The 20,973-nt window shown below is 37.0% G+C and overlaps 1 protein-coding gene across 2 annotated transcripts in view; it reads right to left on the bottom strand.

Annotated features, from left to right (window-relative positions):
• WDR17 (WD repeat domain 17) overlaps positions 1–13,537 on the bottom strand; it is a 68,480-nt gene extending 54,943 nt beyond the window's left edge. For both annotated transcript variants that reach the window (XM_042982892.1, XM_007080326.3), the window contains exons 1-3: positions 13,415–13,537; positions 5,333–5,516; positions 1,202–1,432 (exon numbers count right to left, since the gene is read on the bottom strand). In XM_042982892.1, coding sequence (XP_042838826.1) covers positions 1,202–1,432; positions 5,333–5,516; positions 13,415–13,537 — 538 coding nt within the window. The remainder of the gene's footprint in view (positions 1–1,201; positions 1,433–5,332; positions 5,517–13,414) is intronic.
• Between the last annotated feature and the right edge of the window lie 7,436 nt (positions 13,538–20,973).

Raw genomic sequence — 20,973 nt, 5'->3', positions numbered from 1 at the left:
TTTTGTGTCTTCCTCCCTCTCTGCCTCTCCCCTGCTCGTGGTCTCTCTCTCTCTCTCTCTCAAAAATAAACACTTAAAAAAATTTTTTAAGTGAATATCAGATCCTGTTTGAAATATATTTGAGATAAGATGACCCCAATATACCAATGTTTAATGTAACATTTTTTAACTTTAGAAAGATTGTTCCTTTAAGAAATATTTATTTGAATTTTCATGATTTCTTTGGTTCAATTTCAATTTTTTTCTTCCATTAATTTCAGGTAAGTTGAATGTAATCTGTTTTGTGAAAGTAGCGATCCTAACCGTAAAAAGCGCTTTTACCCATCTATCTAATGAATCAGGAGTCACATTTATTAACAGAGGTACCAGATGGCTAAAAGGATGTTTCTCAAATGGTAGCCATCCTTATTTATGAGTGGAGAGCTATTTAGGCAATTTTTAAAATTTTTCATTGCACAACTTATCATTGTTTAAATTAAAAAAATAAACATAATTACTCAGACCCTTTAATTGAGCCAGATTGGTTAACTAGTGGGGGGCTCCACAGAGTTATTATTCCTTTTTATCTCAGGTTCAAAGTCTTTGCTAAGGGGTTGCAGCATCACAATGGTATTGTACAAGCAGGTAGGAAAGTATTTTTGAGTTGTATTAGTAAGTCATCATATATTTCTTTTTTTTGTAATTTTTTTATTTTTTAAAACTTTTTTTTTTTTTAATTTATTTTGAGAGAGAGCAGAGGAGGGGCAGAGAGAGAGGGAGTGAGAACCCAAGCAGGCTCCACCCTGTCAGTGCAGAGCCTGATGCGGGGCTTGAACTCACAGACCATGAGATCATGACCTGAGCTGAAACCAGGAGTCAGACACCCAATCAACTGAGCCACCCAGGCACCCCAAGTCATCATATAGTTCTTCTGTGTGTCCTTATTCATTCAGGCCACTTTCTAGGTAAATGTGCAAAAATGAACAACAGACTTAGAACAATAAAATTGTGGGGCAAGTGACAAGATTTAGGCTAATGCCAAGTCCAAACTGCACAGAGGAGTTATATCTATTACAACAACACTTCATGGTGCTGGATTATATTTGCACAACTATTATTTTACAATTAAAATATTGTTGACTTTGGCTGTATGTCGTGGAGAAAAGAAATTGTAAGTTAAGAAAAATAAACTTCAAGAGATCTTGACTAATTAAATTCTTACCTGGTTGAAAAATTGATAGACTTCCATCAATATGACCAAATACAACTTTCCCCCTTTTTTGGCTATGCCATCTGAATATACAGATATCAGACAAGAAGCTGTGAGCTTCCCTGTGAACAGTCACCCCACTCTCTGGTCCTGAGATGGTCCAAATGAACAGCGGGCCTCTGTGGGAAACAAATGCCACTGTATCACCTGCATTCCAGCACCAGCTAAGAGAGGCAGGCACCCCTAGAATAAACAAAATATAGACACGTAATAGACACATGTGGAGGAAGACCAGACCATGAAATACTATTTACGTTGCACACTGCTGAAACAACTTAAAATATAACAATAGTCTTGTTATTAAAATAATGTTACCTTCTAAGTTGGGAATTGGACTTATAAAGTAACCCCAAAGACTATAGGCCACCTGTGTAGGGTGCTTCCAAAATGGAAAAATACCTAGTTAGGGTTAAAACTACTAATATGATAATACGCTTCATATATTCAGGCATTTTATAGAGTTTTTTTTTTCTTTCAGAAACTATGTAATCAAGCATTAAATTCCTATTGAGTTTTCGTATAGAAGACTTGCTATAGGCATTCTAGGTATAAACGTATGGGATACGATTCCTGCTTTACAGGACCTTAAACACAAGATAAAAATATAAAGTCCTGGGAAGATAAGGATCCATTGTATGAAAAGTTGAATGCTGCTATAAGAGTTTAAAAACAATAAAATTAATGCTATAGGACTGCCTGGGTGGCTCAATGAGTTGAGCGTCCAACTCCTGATTTTAGCTCAGGTCATGATCACAGGATCATGGGACTGAGCCCTGCATGGGGCTCCACGCTAAACATGGAGCTTACTTAAGATTCTCACACTCTCTCCCTCTGTCCCTCTCCCATGCTTGCGCTCTCTCTCTCTAAAATAAAAAACAAATAAATAAAATTTAAAATTAATGCCACAGTCTATGTTTTATCAGGGCTTAGATTCACATCTTAGCACTGCTTCAGATGAACTAAACAAATAACTACCTCTTAAACCTCTGCCTTCTCATCTACAAAATGGATATAAGTAAAAACAGCTGAACACCTATTCCACATGCATGTTAAGAAAGGATATATAATAATGTATGTAAAAGTCCCTTTTAAACTATAAAAGACATACTAAAGTTAATTGTATTCTCTTCACCATTACAGTGATCAAATAAATCATATATAAAGTGTTATGGTAAATTTCTAACTCAAGACAGAAATTATAAACGTGCCAACACAGATACTTTAAGCAACTGCGTCAGAATCAGCAAACTGAATATGCGTATCAGATCATTTGGAATTAGGGCCCAGGAATCTATCTGTAACAAGGTTCTCCAAATGATTTTGATGTGTAGAAAGGTGTGTAAACCACTGGGCTACTGTCCTGAAAAGAAACTGGATCTGAATTATACCTTGAGAGACAGCAGCAGACTTTAATATGTGGGATGAGTGGTATTTCCGAGGAAAAGGAAATGGTATGAATAAAGACACAGTCGGAAGCTGTTCACGGACAGTAAACTCAGTTTGTGTCACAGTCCTTACCACCCCACGGGCAGCAACTGGACGCCTAATGCCTGCCTTGGGGCCTGCCATCAAATGGGAACTCCATAAATGTTTATAGAAGGAATGAAAGAGCACATGAATAAGGCCATTAAAAAGCTGATGTGGTTTAGCATCCATTAACAGAAGGAGAACTTCCCAGTAAGGAGTAAGAGAATGGGTCAAACCACCACAGCACATGTGGAGAAAGCCAGAAAGCTGGGTCTCTGAATTGGGTTTCAGGAAATGCAGCGAGGAAGAGAAGGGACCAGAAACAGTGTCACACAGTTAAGACGGAAAACACTTCTGTAGTGGCTTAGTATGTGTAAGCACTTCGAAGAGCTCTACAGAATATCAACTCATTTAATTCTCTCCCAAATACTCTGAGATGGGCAGGTAGTACTATTACCCACTGTTAACGTGTTTTGGGTTGTTTTTTTTTTCCTGGATGGATATTACCAAGTATGATTTTTTCCAAGTTGATGATAATTTTAACATTTTACATTTAAACAAACTAATACTTGTTTCCTTTTAAGTGTATTTTTTCATTATTGTGGAATACAGAATGATGAAATGAAAATACAGAGGCAACATCAAGTTCAACTGCTGTACGTGCAAGTTCTAATAGAATTTTTTTTTAAGTTGATTTAATGGAAACTTCTACTTTGCGTAAGCTGAATTCTGAAAAAAAGAAACAGAGTCTAATGCATTTCAAACTGAAATATTTACAATGAGAATGACCAAAAATATTCATAATATTTTTTTGTAAATAAATCACAAACTTCCAACCTTCAAATTAAGAAGATATTTAGAAAGAGCAAGAGGAATTTATTGTTAAGGCTCTGAAAATTTTCAAAAGAAGGAAAATGTGTAAGGAAAGGAAAAATATGTAGAAGTGATCAAAACTCTTACCACGACCATTTAATAACTGTACAATGTTAATGAAAAAGTCTTATTTAATTGTATGCTCACTGGCAAAAGAAGCCTGGTGCACACAGTAATGAATAAAAAACTCTTCCATTGTGAATGGAGGTGATGCATATGGTCTTTCATGACAAATCGGCAGATAAACTAGGTGATAACACATCAACTCATATGTACCTGTGCATAACATTTAGAAATGTTATCATGCAGGTATCGCCTGGTATAGATTTTGTGCGACAACCTCAGAAGAACAATGACATCGTATAGCATTTTAGGAGTATTTATTGTGTTATTTAAAATTAATCTCATCTAAAGCTGAATTTAAAGTATTGAGAAAACGCACTGCTGATCAATATAAACAATACTGGAAAAAACCGTAGGAGGTATGATGGGGAGACAAACAGGTATGAACAGGTATAACCAGAAAAACATAAAAAATCTTATTTGGAGGCTATCAATCGCTGTTTATACATCACAAAGCCTGTACCAAAAGTATTTTGGTTTTTCCTCATTGATGTATTGAAAACCTTATGGTAAACTGTTACAATAATGGAAGCTCACTGAATAGCTGACTTAAAAAAAAAAAAACTGCTCAGATATTGGAGCAAAGTACACACTATCTAGTACCGAAGCTCAAGTGAAAATAATTAGCAGGTTATGTGAACTTGGGAATGAGATTTGCATTTTTCTAGTTGAAAAATTAACCCTGTTTGGCAAATATTTTCTTAAGATGAAAGTTATATAACAAAACTCGTTTATTTTACTGGTATTTATTTTCAGCATTCCTAATGACCTAAATTTGAAAAGACAAGGAAAAAGCCACATACTAAATACGCTGAGCATAACCTTTGGCATTATTATTACTCTTGGAAGCAAGATTTAAATATAGCAGCCTATGAATTCTCTAATATTGTTGCTACACACTGAAGACTGTTCTAAAGAAATCGAACTGTCATGTCCAGGCTTTCTATCTCAAAGTGATAACCGGTCATTGTTAGAGAAACAACTGAATATAAAGAACATACCCAGCAGTTCTCAAAACCGTAATTAATAAGTGAACGTCCTTCAGTGTTCAAAAAGAGACTGAATTATTGTAACATCTAACAGAAAAATGGTTACTTCGCGTCATCATTATTATGGGGTAAGATGCTAGCCAGAAAGAGTGTAATAATATTCAATTCACTAAGACCTACTTATGTGAACTAGGACTTTCCACCATGACCCAATTAAAAATAAGGGAAAGAAACCAGCTCATCAGGGCAGTGACTACATGGGTAACACGGTGTTTGTATGTTTCAGATTGGGAAAGAATAATGACCCGGCTAGGATAACTGTCTCGTTAAGAAAATCTTACCAATTACTACTTTTATATTTATTGGGGGGATTTTTGTCATATTTAAATATTAGTGAAATCATTTGGTACTGACTATGGTTTAACTGGTGTACTAAGCAAAAATATTTCATGAGATTTTCCTTCAGTTTTATACACATGTACACACACGAGTCATGATGTGAAATGTATTTCTTAGACTAGCAGTAGAAAGTTTGAAAAACAATACTTTAAAACCTAAGCTAATTTAAATAAAATATTTTTCTTACTGAAGTAAAAATAATTCACTCAATAAATCCCAGTTATAAATATACCTTTTGTATTGTCGAGCTTAGCAATGACTTTTTGTTCTGCAACATTCCAAATGATCACTAAGTTATCGGTACCGCCACTTGCAAACAGATCAGGGTTATGTGGACACCAAGAGAGAGCTGTGATTGTTTTTTTATGTTCAGACATAATTGCGTGAAGTTTGAATTCATTATAACGGTGATCCAACTAAAAAAAATATATAAATAAAACATTTCAGTGCTTCTTTTTAAGTTATACACTTTTCATTAATAATCACATTGTTTTTAAAAAGCTACATACGTGAAAATTAGTACACCTACTACCATGATATGAACACATTTCAAGCCTTGGTCTACTTTCAAACGTGAACAGTATTCAATCAGAAGTAAATCATTTTTTTCAAGTTTTTATTTTAATTCCAGTTAGCTGACATAGTTATATTAGTTTCAGGTGTACGATATAGTGATTCGACGCTTCCATACGCCCCCTGGTGCTCATCATGAAAGTGCATCCTGAATCCCCTCACCCTCCTCTCCTCCATTAGTTTATTCTCTATAATTAAGATTGTTTCTTGATTTGTCTCCCTCTCTCTTATTTTTTCCCTTTGCTTGTTTTGTTTCTTAAATCCCACATACGAGTGGAATCATAGGTCATTTGTCTTTCTCTGAGTTATTTCACCTAGCATTATACTCTCTAGCTCCATCCATGTTGTTGCAAATGGCAAGATTTCATTTTTTTTTTTATGGCTGAGTAACATTCCATTGTATGTATATATATATATATTCTACTTCTTTATCCATTCATCAATCAATGGACACTCAGTCGGCTTCCATATCTTGCCTAATGTAAATAATGTTACTATAAACAAAGGGGTGCATGTATCCCTTGGAATTAGTGTTCTTATGATCTTTGGGTAAATACCCAACAGTGCAATTGCTGGCTGGATCACAGGATAGTCCTATTTTTAACTTTTTGAGGAAGCTCCATACTGTTTTCCACAGTGGCTGCACCAGTTTGCATTCCCACAAACAAGGCACGACTGTTCCTTTTTCTCCATATCCTCACCAACGCTTATTGTTTCTTGAGTTTTTTTTTAGCCATCCTGACAGGTGTAACGTAATATCTCACTGTGGTTTTAATTTGCATCTTCCTGATAAGTTACGATGTCTAGAAAAAAAAATCAGTTTTTAAAAAATAAGAGCACTGACATTAAACATAATTTATAAAAGGTAAAAATAACTGTACACTTAAATATGCATAATAATTCAGAGCTTTATATTTTCTACAGCTATATGTATTTATGAGGGAAAAACACTTGGTTTAGAATATTTTTTTCTGTAACTTTTCAATTAGATGCGAATGAAAAAATTTAGGTTAGAAAAATTAACTAGTGGGACTACACCAAAACAAGCTTTTGCAGAGTGAAGGAAACCACCACAAAATGAAAAGGCAACCTACTGAATGGAAGAAGGTATTTGCAAATGATATATCCAATAAGGAGTTAATACACAAAACATATAAAGAACTTCTACAACTCAACACCAAAAAACCAAATAATCTGATTTAAAATGGGCAGTGGACCTGAATAAACATCTTCCAACATACAGATGTCCAACAGACACAGGAAAAAAAAATGCTGAACGTTACTCATCATCAGGGAAATGCAAATCAAAACCAGAATGAGTTATCACCTTATACCTGTCAGAATGGCTAAAATCAAAGACACAAGAAATAACAAGAGTTGAGAATGTGGAAAAAAAGGACCGCTGGTGGGAATGTAAATTGATACAGCCACCATGAAAACAGTATGGAAGTACCTCAAAAAACTAAAAAAAGAAATACCACATAATGTAGTAATTCCACCACTGGGTATTTACTCAAAGAAAATGAAAACGGCCCTATTTTTATTGTAGCATTATTTACAATAGCCAAGATATGGAAGCAACACAAGCATCTGTCTATAGATGAATGAATGGATAGGGGGCGCCTGGAATGTTCAGTCAGTTAAGCGTTGGGACTCCTGATCTGGGCTCAGGTCGTGATCTCACAGTTTGTGAGATCTGCACGGACAGTGTGGAGCCTGCTTGGGATTCTCTCTCTCCCACTCTCTCTGCGACCCTCTCCTACACACACACGCTCTCTCTCAAAAAAATAAACAAACTTTGAAAAAACAGATGAATGGATAAAGAAGATGTGGAATATTACCCAGTCATAAAAAAGAATGAAATCTTGCCATTTGTAATGACACGGCTGCAGACAGAGGGTATGATGCTAAGTGAAATAAGTCAGAGAAAGACAAGTATCATGTGATTTCACTTATATGTGGAATCTAAAATCAAAACAAACAACAAACAGAAAAACAGGCTCCTAAATACAGAGAGCAAACTGGTGGCTGCCAGAGGGGAGGTGGGTGGGGTCATGGGTGAAATAGATAAAGGGGATTAAGAGGTACAAACTTCCAGTTACAAAAAAGCTCATGGAGATGAAAAGTACAGCAGAGTGAATACAGTAATACTGTAATAACATTGTATGGTGACAGATGTTGACTACACTTACAATCATGATCAGTGAGTAACGTGAAAAACTGTTGCATTGATATGTTGTACACCTGAAACTAATATAACATTGAATGTTAATTATACTTCAATAAAAAAATCAGGTGAAACAAACCACCTGCTCATTATTACGTTAAGATGTCTGAAGTCTGCAGAACAATGTTATCACTGGACCTATTTTATGTTATGGCTTTTTGGATGGGGCATTTCATTGTGTTCTTATATGGAAGTGGACAAAAGAAATAGCCTAATTTTCCTATTTCCTTTGTGAATGAGCCATCAGCCAGTGCCTTTTCCTTTGTTACCTTTTTCAACATGTTTGGGATTACACCATATAGCCATTTGGTTGTACCTGGCTTTTCCTTTTAATACAATAATGAACCTTTCACACTGCTACTGGAGAGTGTTCCAAATCATTATTATATTAATTACTGATTACACCAATCTTTCTTCAACCTTATACTTGCAGTAAAATCCTGACTGCAACATGGCCTTCAATGCCCTACAACATCATGAACCTTGGCTATTTTGCAAGGCTCATTTGGTATCACGTTCTTGCTTGTTCACTCTGACCTTCCTGTTTCTCTATTACAGCAAAATCACATCTGCTTTAACGCCTGTTTGCTGTTCCCTTGGCCTTCAATGCTCTCCCCGTCTGTCTGCTCCTGGTTATTCATTCTTTCCTGTTCAGGTCTCAGTTCAAAACTGCCTCTTCACAGAGGTATTTTCTGACCACACTATCTAAATAAATTTATACACCCCTTCCCATGCCAAAACCTGTCCCCTAGCTGTATCCTTTTTTTAGTTGAGATATAGTTGACATGTAATATTAGTTTCAGGTCTACAACATAGTGATTCAACATTTGTATATACTGCTAAATGATCACTTAAGTCTAGCTGACTATCACCACACATAGTTATAATTTCTTTTTGTGTGATGATAAATGTTAAGATCCACTCTCGGAGCAACTTTCAAATATACAAGAGTGCCATCAACTACATTCAACATGCTGCACAATGCATCCTCATGCCTTATTTAGTTTCTAAAGTTTTGCCTTTTGACCACCCTCACCCACTTCTCCCTCACCGCACTCCCACCTCTGGCAACCACCAATCGATTCCCTGTATCTATGAGTTCAGTTTCATTTTGTTTTTTTTTGTTTCAGACTCCACGTATAAGTGAGATCACACAGTATTTGTCTTTCTCTGACATATTTCACTGAGCATAACGCCCTCAAGTTTCATCCATATGGTAGCAAAGAGGGTTTCCTTCTTTTTATGGCTAACTACACACACATTTTCTTTATTATCCGTCCATTCATCAATGGACACTTTGGTGCCTTCCAAGTCTCAGCTATTGTAAATAATGCTGCCGTGAAAATGGGAGTGCATACATCTTTTCATTTCCTTCACATGAATGCTCAGAAGCAGAATTGCTAGGTCACATGGTAGTTCAGTTTTCAATTTTTTGAGAAACCCCCATAGAGTTTTCCACGGTGGCTGCACCAATTTACATTCCCATCAACAGGGCATGAGGGTTCCCTTTTCTCCACAGCCTCACCAACACTTGTTATTTCTTGTCTTTTTGAAAACAGCCATCCTAACAGGTGTGAGGTCATATCTCAGTGTGGTTTTGATTTGCATTTCCCTGGTGGTGAGGGATACTGAGATTTCTTTTCATGTGTCGGTTGGCAATCTGGAATCCCTCTTTGGAAAAATGTCTATTCAGATCCTCTGCCCATTTTTTAATCAGATCGCTTGCTTAATTTGCTATGGAGTCATACAAGTTCTTTATATGTTTTGGATGTTAACCCCTTATCAGATATATGATCTGCAAATATTTTCTCCCACTCTGTGGGCTGCCTTTGTATGTTGTTGGTTTCCTTTGCTTTGCAGAAGGATTTTAGTTTGGTGTCGTTCCACTTGTTAACTTTTGGTTTTGTTGCCTTTGATTTTGGTGTCAATGACTCTAGCATATTACCTATTTTTACATCTTTTGTAGAACGCATTTTGTCCTGAAACATTTATTTATTCATAAAATGACATATTTCACAGATTTCTCCCTGTCCCCTGTCCTTACTAAGAACATGAATTCAATGAGAAGAATTGACTGGTTTGTTCAGAGCTGCATTCCTAGTGCCTAGTAATACTTGGCCAAAAGAAGTTCAGTTAATATTATTGAAAAAAGGAGGCATTATGCCTTTGTTTATCATTTAAGCAACTTTTAATTTTTGCTATCACAAATAATACTATAGCGAACACCTCTGTATCTAAAATTTTGACTAATGACCTAATTATCTCCAAAGGTTTTGTCTTCTATAATTTCTGTATCTCTTACTACCTGAACTTCAGCTATTCCTGAACAACTTTGGATGAAAATATTATTAGAGATAACCAAATACCAGTAGAGTTTTCATCTGATTAGTATTGTAGTTACAATAATCAATTGTCCTGTTTAAATATTTAAGAATATTTCCTGTACATTTAAGAATGAACAGTTTTGTAAGTTTGATGTTATTCAGTGATTTATGTTACCTGTGGTCAATACTGTGAAAGCGTCTAATGTATCTAATAGAAAGACTGCTCTACAAGCTAGAAATCTTGTAGAGGAGTCTATAAATACAAACACATATGAAGAAGCTACAATGCACATCAATGATCTTTCCTGGATTTAGTACACAATTATCCAAGTAGTATCTTAAGCATGATATAGAATACTTACAGGGATTAATTTATTAATACATTCCTATTCTATTTACAATTAAGAGCCTGTACCATTACAATGAACTAGGCCATAAATTATTTTTAGAGTAGTTAATACAATATATTATTGCATCATAATCCAACGGTTAAAGAAAAAGTTCTTATGGCATTTACAAGTATCATTTAATAGTTCCGAAAAATCTGATAAAACCTCAGCATCATTATAGAGAGTGTAACAGACAATCAGACTTTGACTGTACATTGACCCTGGGTGTGATTTAGTAAATATTCATGTAGCATAATTTTCAAAGCATTTTGATTTAGATAATGACATTTAAAACAATACTGATTAATGGAAGTTGAATGTTAATGCCACCATTTAATATAAATGTAATTTTCTATTATACTTTGCAACAAGGTTTTACACTGAACTCTGTAATCAACTGTCACCTGAGTTTGTCTTAACTTCTAAATCAGAGTAATTTTTAGTTTGTTTCAGTCTTTAATGATACATAAACTTTCTCCATAGGGTTTTTATATTAATAATTTTACCTTAATCTTCCTAAATATTCAAGTCATAAAATGTCATCACAAAACTTAAGACACTTGCAAACATGAAAAAAATTGAGTTCTGCCTTCATCCACTTTCTGACCTTATTTATTCCTTAGAGGAATAGTTTGCCTTGTCTAATACATTCTTCTTCTCTAAAAGGAAATAAGACAAGAAGATAGGGACTTAAGACTAAGGGAGGCATTTTGTAGATCTTTGGGAAGGAGAAGTTGGGAGGACATGGAAAGTGTGAAGGAGGCAGATGGGAGGAAAAGGTGGGGGGGGGGGGTCAGTCAGCAGGCTTCTGCTGTCTTCTGTATGGGAAAGCGAAAAATTGTGAGTTATATGGAAATTGCAGTTTGGTGTGTATTTCTACAACTTTGACTAATGGACTACATAAAATTGATATTGTGGGAAATTGGTTTATAGATTAATGCTGTTGTTTATTAAATTTTCAATAAACCTACAACACTGTTAGTAGTTAAAAGGATTTTTACTCCAGAATAATGCGATCATTTTTTTCACTGTTAACTGAAAATATGTTGGTGTTTCAAAATAACAAAAAAATGTATCACAAGAAAAACATTTAATGAGTCTTTATTAAATACCAGAGAGTGGGGCTCCTGGGTGGTTCAATCGGTTAAGCGTCCAACTTTGGCTCAGGTCATGATCTCACAGTTAGTGAGTTCGAGCCCCGCATCGGGCTCTGTGCTGACAGCTCAGAGCCTGGAGTCTGCTTTGGATTCTGTGTCTCCCTCTCTCTCTCTCTGCCCCTCCCCTGCTCATGCTCTCTCTCAAAAATAAACAATAAAAAATACTTTTAAAAAATACCAGAGAGTATGCATAACTTGAGAGTTCAAAGGTGAGGAAGTCTCATTCTGGTAAAGGGAAGCACTGAGACGGGCAGTCTGTTTTATAAGATCCTTTGCTAATAAGAAAGAGGAAAAAGCAGAATATGGAGAAGAGTTTATACTTCAACTGAGATCTGAAAGACAAGAAAATACTTTCTAAACAGGCAACACAGGCAAATGGAAAGAAATTAGTGTAAGCAAAGGCAAGATATACAAGAGTCTGAGATGTTTTGGAAAATACAATTATCATGGTATGCCTGGAACATAGGGTGAGAGGAGAGAGACAGAATGCTGGTAACACGATGTCATACCATGAAGTTAGGATTTCATAAAAGGGAACAAGGAAGAGCTGAAGATTGAAAATTTCAGATTTGCATTAAAGATGATTAATTACAATGAAGAATAAACTAGAGAGAGTCAAAGTAGAGGCAAAGAGGATATTGAGAGACTACTCGAAAAGTGTAGGTGACAGTATAAAGAAGACAGTAACGGGTTCAAAACACTAGGATGGCCCCTGCTCACCTTCAGTGAAAGAGGTGAGCAGAAGAGGGAGCCAAAGACAGCTAGCTCTCCCAGCTGTGGCTCAGATGAAGGGCGCAGTGCTAACACCAAAATGTGGGCTCCGAGTCTGAGGAGGGAGACTGACTTGGACTGAAGAGGCATAAGGCACCTCTGCCTGGGGAAACTCAGAAGGCCACTAGCTCTGTAGATTGGGAACTGATAAGAGATGTCTGGATGGAGCTAGTTAACGGAAAAAAGGAGTTATAAAGGCTTGTATCCCAAGGATATCTCAAAATATATCTGCACTGTTTTTAATATAATGATCTCTAATGGATGATGCCTATTCTTCACCTGGTAAGATTTTATCATATGAAAGTTACTAAGCAAGGTCTGAAACTAATGAATAAACGAATTCCAATTATTTATATGGGAATATATTTTAAAAGAATTAAATTCTACTTGCTTGCCATTCATAAATGGGGAGCTCTTGGGGCACCTGGATGGCTCAGTCAATTAACCATCTGACTTTGACTCAGGTCATGATCTCACGGTTCGTGAATTCAAGCCCCACGTCAGGCTCTGTGCTGTCAGCTGGGAGCCTGGAGCCTGCTTCGGATTCTGTGCCTCCCTCTCTCTCTGGCCCTCCCCAGCTTGCACTGTATGTCCTTCTCTCAAAAATAAATAAACCTTAAAAAAATTAAAAAATAAATGGGGAGCTTTTAATTCTTGAAGAAATTCTTGCTGATGAAGCTGCATGAATGATTGTGAAATCAATTAAGATTCTTATAATTTAAAACTAGGAGATGAGCATTTTCTAAAAGCTTGACTTGTAAAACCAAAAAGCACTCAGCTTTTCATACCACAGGGATTTAAAAATACGTACTACTTAAATATTAACTTTACCTAATACAATTCGGAAATCAGAAAGAATCCACAGAATCTGACCTGATAAATATAGATGGCCAGGGTAGCACAGTACGCAAACCTGTCTCCGTGGGCAGCACAAACATCTTTGTTCCAAGGCTGACATCCAGCAGCTAGGAGTCCCACTTGCCTTACCTGGGACATGTTTGCCTTGAAAAACAAATTTGGAGAAATATCAGTCATTTCCATTATGCAACCAACTTAATTATTTTCCATCTATCTTCCTCAATCTTCATCTTTTTTAAAGAAATTTCTACGAGAACGATTCATCTCAGTGCATACTTTCAGAGAACAAGAGTTGAAATCCCCCAATGTCTAGAGACACCAAGGCAGGTCATTTCAGTTTGAAAAGCAAGAGATTATAAATGATAAATGACAAATGGCACCTGGCCAAGGAATGGGAACCCTACAGGACCCATGGGGACTACAGTGGAATATAGGTGCATGTTATATCTAAAGGGCTTGAGGGCCCCTGGAGAAAGGTCCTCCTCCCATGTGGCCAGAGTTATGTAACTCTCCAGGGAAATGGAAGAATCTAGATTTTTGTGTAAAACCTAATGATTTCTAAACACTGGCAATACATTCAAGGCAGCAAATTCAAACGTAAAACACCGTGAGCCACTATTGGGGGTACTGTGTGACCTCTGCCACAGAGCATCACTATTATTACAGTGACTCAGCACCTTCACAAAAGCCACTTGAGGCACACAGGGCAGGTAGACAAGCTGCATTACCAATACTGCTCATTGCGAACAGGGGACAGAAGGAAGCTGGAAACTAGCGGTTACAAGTTGTTGATGTGGCAGGACAGAGGCTGGTGGAGTCAACAGCCTGGAGATGCAGAATCAGCCTGGCTGGGACACAGGGACGGAGACCCGACTCCAAGCCAGCGGACGGCATGAGTTGGACTCAAGCATCTAAGCTCAGGTCTCTGCTTCTTCTAAACAGAAACCCTGTGAACTAGGTTTTCCCTACCATCCCTCTCAGCCCAAAGGATTCTGTGAATCTACGCGTAAACTCTCTGGGATTCCGGAGAAGAGCAAACCAAGAGGGAGGCTGCTTCTAAGTCTACAATCATTATGAAAATCCAAATACAGTAAAAACACGAAGACAAAAACAAAACCAAAAACCCTATTCTGAGTATTGCACTATATAGTTACCTAATGAATGGCACTCAAGAATAGATTAATTGGCCCAAAACAACTTTTTAAAGACAGAACCCAGACTATTATTAGATGTCTTTTCTAATATGGTAAAAAATATTGGTCTAAAAATGAGGTTTCTTAGTATAAGACAACCTTCACTAATACCACAAAGTTATACCATGCAAATATCAATTTTCCACTATTGTCAATTTCATATCTGATTAAAGTAAGGAAAAAATACAGCTAGCAATTATAATCTTAAAATATTTTTGAAAAAATAATATCTGGGAAATATAAATTTGGTTCGTGTTGACGAGTCTATCCCAGAGTCAGCATTTCATCACTATTTTGTTTATGTTCTTCAAAAGCTTTACATCATTTCAGCAGTGAAATGTTATTGCTTTAACACCACCCCTGAACTATCACATATATGAAAGATAAACACAGAAAGACATATACGTCTGACCTATGACACAATTCTTGTAGGTACACGTTCAGTCTAGCCCCGGGAACCCTCCACCCCAACCTGCCTCTTCTCTTTCTATCCTGCCACCTAGTGGGTTAAAGCCAGCTACTCTGAAGGAGTGACGCCTGGTACCATCACGGAAAAATAAAACACTGTCTCTTTACTACCTGCTTCCTTTTCAGTACAGGTGGAATGATGTCCTGACCATAACCCTTTAATTCTCCTTTATTTTAGTGCTCAGCAATTAATAAGTTCTAGTCAGTTCTATTATCTCCATTTTTATAAAGTTACTTTCTTCTTTATATCTTTTCTATTTCATATTCCCACTTTCTAGACAAGATCTCTTAATTTCCTCTTTCTTCCTCAAACCTATCTTCATCCCATCAAATCCCCTTATCAGGGTGGAACTAGTGGCTTTTAAAAAAAAAAAAAAGTAAAACATTATCTGAAGTGAAAAATGGCATGATAAACAAACTGGGCCTTCAGTCTTTTGAGTGCTTAACTATAAAAATCTTCGTTCCTCCTCCCCTGGCGCACCTATATTTCCTCAGGCACTAACAGTCAGGACAAATGTTTTAAAATATACTTTACCTAACTAGTAATGTTACTACATTACTTTTCACTGAAAATATGTATTATTTCAACCGCAGGGTGAATTAAGTAGGCTTTTGTATTTTATCTTTGGGATCCAAGATTAATATTAATACTGTTTGTGTGCAAATAAAAATGGTTTCTGATTTATGTTTAAACAAATCTTGAATTTATATCTGGAAAAGAAACATAAGATTTAAACTAGCGGGTAAAATGGAATCATTTAAACATTTTTCACTTTCTGCTCTTTTTTACTTTTTTTTTAAATTAATAAACTGTTTTTAGAGCAGTTTTAGTTTCACAACAAAACAGAAGATTAGAGAGCGTTCCCACTCACTCCCTGACCCCCAATATGTACAAGGTCCCCCACCCATCTATCCCCCATCAGGTCAGTGCATTTGTTACAATGATGAACCTGCACTGACACAACGTCATCACCCAAAGTCCACGGTTTACATTAGGGCTCACTCCTGCTGTTATACACTCTATGCAGTTTGACAAATGCAGAAGGACATGTACCCACCCACCCTTTTAGTATATTGTAGAGAAGAGATTCACTGTCCTAGAACTCCTCTATGTTCTGCCTATTCAGCTCTCCCTCTCTCAATAACTCCTGGCAGGGGCGCCTGGGTGGCGCAGTCGGTTAAGCGTCCGACTTCAGCCAGGTCACCATCTCGCGGTCCGTGAGTTCGAGCCCCGCGTCAGGCTCTGGGCTGATGGCTCGGAGCCTGGAGCCTGTTTCCGATTCTGTGTCTCCCTCTCTCTCTGCCCCTCCCCCGTTCATGCTCTGTCTCTCTCTGTCCCAAAAATAAAATAAAAAACGTTGAAAAAAAAAAATTAAAAAAAAAAAAAAATAACTCCTGGCAAGCACGGATATCTCTGCTCTCTCTGTAGTTTTGCCTTTTCCAGAGTGTCATATTGTTGTAATCATACAGTATGTAATCTTTTCAAATTGGCTTCTGTAACTTAGTAATATGCATTTAAGTTTCTGCCATGTCTTTTCATGGCCTGAAAGCTCATCTCTTTTTAGCAATGAAAAATACTCCCTGTTCTGGATGAACCACTTATTTATCCATCACCTCCTGAAAGACATCTTGGTTGCTTTCAAGTTTTAACAGTTACGAATAAAGCTACTATGGAGGTGCCTGGGTGGCTCAGTCGGTTAAGCGTCTGACTTCAACTCAGGTCATGATCTCACCATTCGTGAGTTCGAGCCCTGCGTCAGGCTCTGCGCTGACAGCTCAGAGCCTGGAGCCTGCTTCGGATTCTGTGTCTCCCTCTCTCTCTGCCCCTCCCCTGCTCATGCTTTCCTTCCCTCCCTCTCTCTGTCTCTCTCTCTCTGTGAAATAAACATTTAAAAAAACTTTTTTAAGCTGCTATAAAGCTGCACATATCCATGTGCAGGTTTCTGTGTAAACTTAAGTTTTCAATTCATTTAGGCAAATAACAAGGGGTGCAAAAGGAGGTGACTGCTACATCCTGGTAAGAGCATGTTTACTTTATGGGGCACCTGGATGACTTCTGATTCTGGCTCAGCTAGTAATCTCACAGTTCCTGAGTTTTAGCCTCGTGTCATGCTCTGTGCCAACAGAAGCCTGCTTGGGCTTCTCTCTCTCCCTCTCTCTCTCTCTGCCCCTTCCTCTCCCTCTCAAAATAAACAAACATCTTTCAAAGAGAGTACATACATCTTGTAAGAAACCATCAACCATGTATGGCACTCCCGCCAGAAGTAAGTGAAAGCAGCTACTGCTCTCCATCCTCAGTGGCCTGAATGTTGTCAGCGGTCCAGACATGCCAGCCTAGTAGGTATGTAGCAGGAATTCACTGTCATTTTAATTTGGAATTCCCTGTGCTGGTCATCTTTCCATACACTTACATGTCATCTACCTTCTGAAGTCAAGTATCTGTGCAAGTCTTTGAATTTGCTAGAATGGCTCAGAGAACTCAGAGAAACATGTTACTTACTAGACTACTGGTTTATTATAAAAGGATGTAACTCAGGGAGAGCCAGATGGAAGAGATGTATATGGCTCGGCACAGAATGAGGGGAAGGGCAAGGAGGTCCCATAGTCTCAGAGTGGGCCACATGTTTATCAAGTTGGGAAGGAAAACCCTTCCTTTGGAGTTTTCATGGAGGCTTCATTACAGAGGCAAGACCGATTAAATCATCGCCCAGGGGCAATCACTCAACCTCCAGGCCCTCTCCCCTCCTGGAGGTCAAGGGAGTAGGACTAAAAGTTCCAAGCCTCTAACCATACGGTTGGCTCAACCAGCGATCAGCCTCCACAGGCTTTTAAAGTCACCTAATTAACATAACAAGACACATTAATGGCTCTCAACGCTTGGGAAATCAGGTCATGTGAATGACCCAAAGTATTTTCTTATAAATCACGATACCGCAAAACATTATTATTGATTCAATTTCTTTAAAATGTAGGCCTACTCAGATTGCATAGTTTTCCTCTGTGAGTTTTGGCAAATTGTGTCTTCAAAGAATTGGTCCATTTCATCCAGGTTATCAAATTTGTGGGTATAGAATCCTTTGTAGTATTCCTTTACCATCCTTTTAATGTCCATAGGCTATGCAGTGGTATTTCATTACTGGTATTAGTAATATGTTCCTCCTTCTCTCTTTTCTTCTTAGTCTAGCTAAAGGCCTATAGATTTGGCTGATCTTTTCAAAGAAGCAGATGTTACTTTTCCTGATTTTCTCTACTAATTTTCTACTTTTAATTTCACTGATTTCTGTTCCAATTTTTATTATTTCTTTTCCTCAGCTTACTTGAATTTAATTTGTTCTTTTTCGAGTTTTCTAAAGTAGAAGTTTAGGTGATTAATTTTAGATCTTCCTTCTTTTCTAATTATGCATTAAATGCTATAAATTTCCCTCTAGGCACTGCTTTGGCTGTTTCCCACAAATTACGTTAAGTCATATTTTCAATTTCATTCAGTCTAAAATACTTTTTAATTTACAAATTCTTCTTTGGGGTGCCTGGGTGGCTCAATCAGTTAAATGTCTGACTCTTGGTTTCGGCTCAGGTCGTGACCTCAAGGTTCGTGAGTTCCAGCCCCACATCGGGCTCTAGGCTGACAGCACACAGTCTGCTTGGGATTCTCTCTCTCCTTCTGCCCCTTACCTGCTTGTGCTCCCTCTCTCAAGATAAATGAACTTAAAAAAAATATTTGATTATGTGTTATTTAGTTATTTAAAAGACCATGGCTTAGTGTCTAAGCATTTGGGGATTTTCAAGTTATGTTTCTGTTACCGATTTCTAGTCTGATTCCACTCATGTCTGAGAGTAGACCTCATATTATCTCCATACTTTTAAGCTGTTGAGATGTGTTTTATGGCCCAAAATACAGTCCATCTAGGTGAATGCTCCATGGGAGCTTGGGAAGAATGTACAATCTGGTTTGGGGTGAAGTGCCTTATAGACGGAAATTATATCCAGTTTACTGAAGATGCTAGAGTCCAACTACATTCTTAATGATTTTCTGCTGCTAGATCTGTTCAGTCTGACAAAGCATTAAAGTCTCCAACTATAATAGTGCACTCATCGATTTTTCTTTGCATTTCTATCGATTTTTTGCCTCATGTATTACAGTACTGTTATTAGGCGCATACACATTAAGGATTATTATGTCTTCTTGGAGGAGTGACCCCCTCTTGGAGAGTGACTATATACTGTCCCTCTTTATCCCTGCTGTGAATTCTGCTCTGTCTGAAATTAACACAGACACACCCACTTCTTTTAATTAGTGCTAACATGGTGTATCTTTCTTCATTCCTTTACTCTTTATATATGTCTTTATATTTAATGCAAGTTACTTATAGATAACATATAGTTGGGTCTCTTTTAATTAGTGGATTAGAGCATTAATGTCCAAAATAATTCTTCATGTACTTGGATCAGTATCTTCCATATTTTTACTGCTTCTTCCTTTTGTGGTTTCAACTGAACACTTTATATGATTCATTTTTTTTCTTAGCGTATCAATTGTGTCTCATTTAAACATTTTTTTGTGTGTGACTGTCCTAGAGTTTCTAATATACAACTCATCCAAGTCTACTTCCAAGGTAGTACTTCTCAGGTAGTATGGGTACCTTCTAATAACAAAATATCCCTAATTCGTCTCTCCATCCCTGTATGATCATTGTGATTCATTTCATTTATACATAAGCAACATAGCATATATATGTGTGTTTGTATAAAAGTATAATCAAATACACTGTTGCTATTTTATTTTGAACACACTGATATTTGTTAACAAGATCAATTAACAGTAAGAAAGATAAAAGTTTTTATTTTACCTTTAATTATACACTCTCCAATATTCTCCCTTTGTTTATACAGATCTGAGCTTTAAACCTTTATCACTAATTTTCTCCAAAGAACTTCTTTTGGGGTGCCTGGGTGGCTCAGTCGGTTGAGGATCTCACTCTTGGTTTCGGCTCAGGTCACGATCTCATGGTTCGTGAGTTCAAGCCCCAGATCGGGCTTCGCGCTGACAGCATGGAGCCTGCCTGGGATTCTCTCTTTCCCTCTCTCTTTGCCCCTCCTCTGCTTGCTCTCTCAAAATAAAGAAACTTCAAAAAAATTAAAAAAAAAAAAAAAAAGAACTTCTTTTAACATTTGTTGCAACAAATTCCCTAATGGCAACAAATTCCCAAATTTTTGCCTGAGAGTCTTTATTTCTCCTTCGTTCATGAAAGAGAACTGCAGTGTTATCAGTACAGATTTCTAGGCTGGTATTTTATTTCTTGAACACTCTTAATATTTCATTCCATTCTCTTCTTGCTGTGTTGGTTTCTGAAAAGTTCAATTTAATTCTTATCCTTGCTTCTTTGGCTTTTTTCAAGATTTTTTTTTCTTTTTTTTCTTTTTCTTTTTTTTTTTTTTTTTGCAGTTTGAATAGGATATATTATTTGTAGGTGTAGTTTTTTGTTTGTTTGGTTGTTTTTGCACTTACCAGGTTTTGTATCTTCTGTGCTTCCTGGATATGGAGTTTGCCGTCTGACATTAATCTGGGGAAATTCTAAGTCACTATTGCTTCTATTGTTGCTTCTGCTCCTTTCTCTTCTTGTTCTGGTATTTCTAGTATGTACATGGTATGCCTTTTGTAGTGGCCCCATGGCTCTTGGTACTCTGTTCTGTTTTTCCCCATTCTTTTTTCTTTTTTCAGATTTGGAAGTCCCTACGGTGATATCCTCAAGCTTAGAAATTCTTTCTTCAGCCATATCCAGTCTGCTAATGAATTCACTATAGGACTTCTTCATTTGTTACAGTGTTCTGACTCTAGCATTTCTTTTTGATTCTTTTAGAATTTCCATCTCTCTGCTTCAATTATCCATCTGTTCTTGTATGTTGTCTATTTTT

Source organism: Panthera tigris, chromosome B1 (assembly GCF_018350195.1).
Source record: "Panthera tigris isolate Pti1 chromosome B1, P.tigris_Pti1_mat1.1, whole genome shotgun sequence".
In the NCBI taxonomy this organism is placed as follows: Eukaryota; Metazoa; Chordata; class Mammalia; order Carnivora; family Felidae; genus Panthera; species Panthera tigris.
The sequence above is the reverse complement of the archived record's forward strand: the minus strand, read 5'-3'. Positions and strand labels throughout refer to the sequence as shown.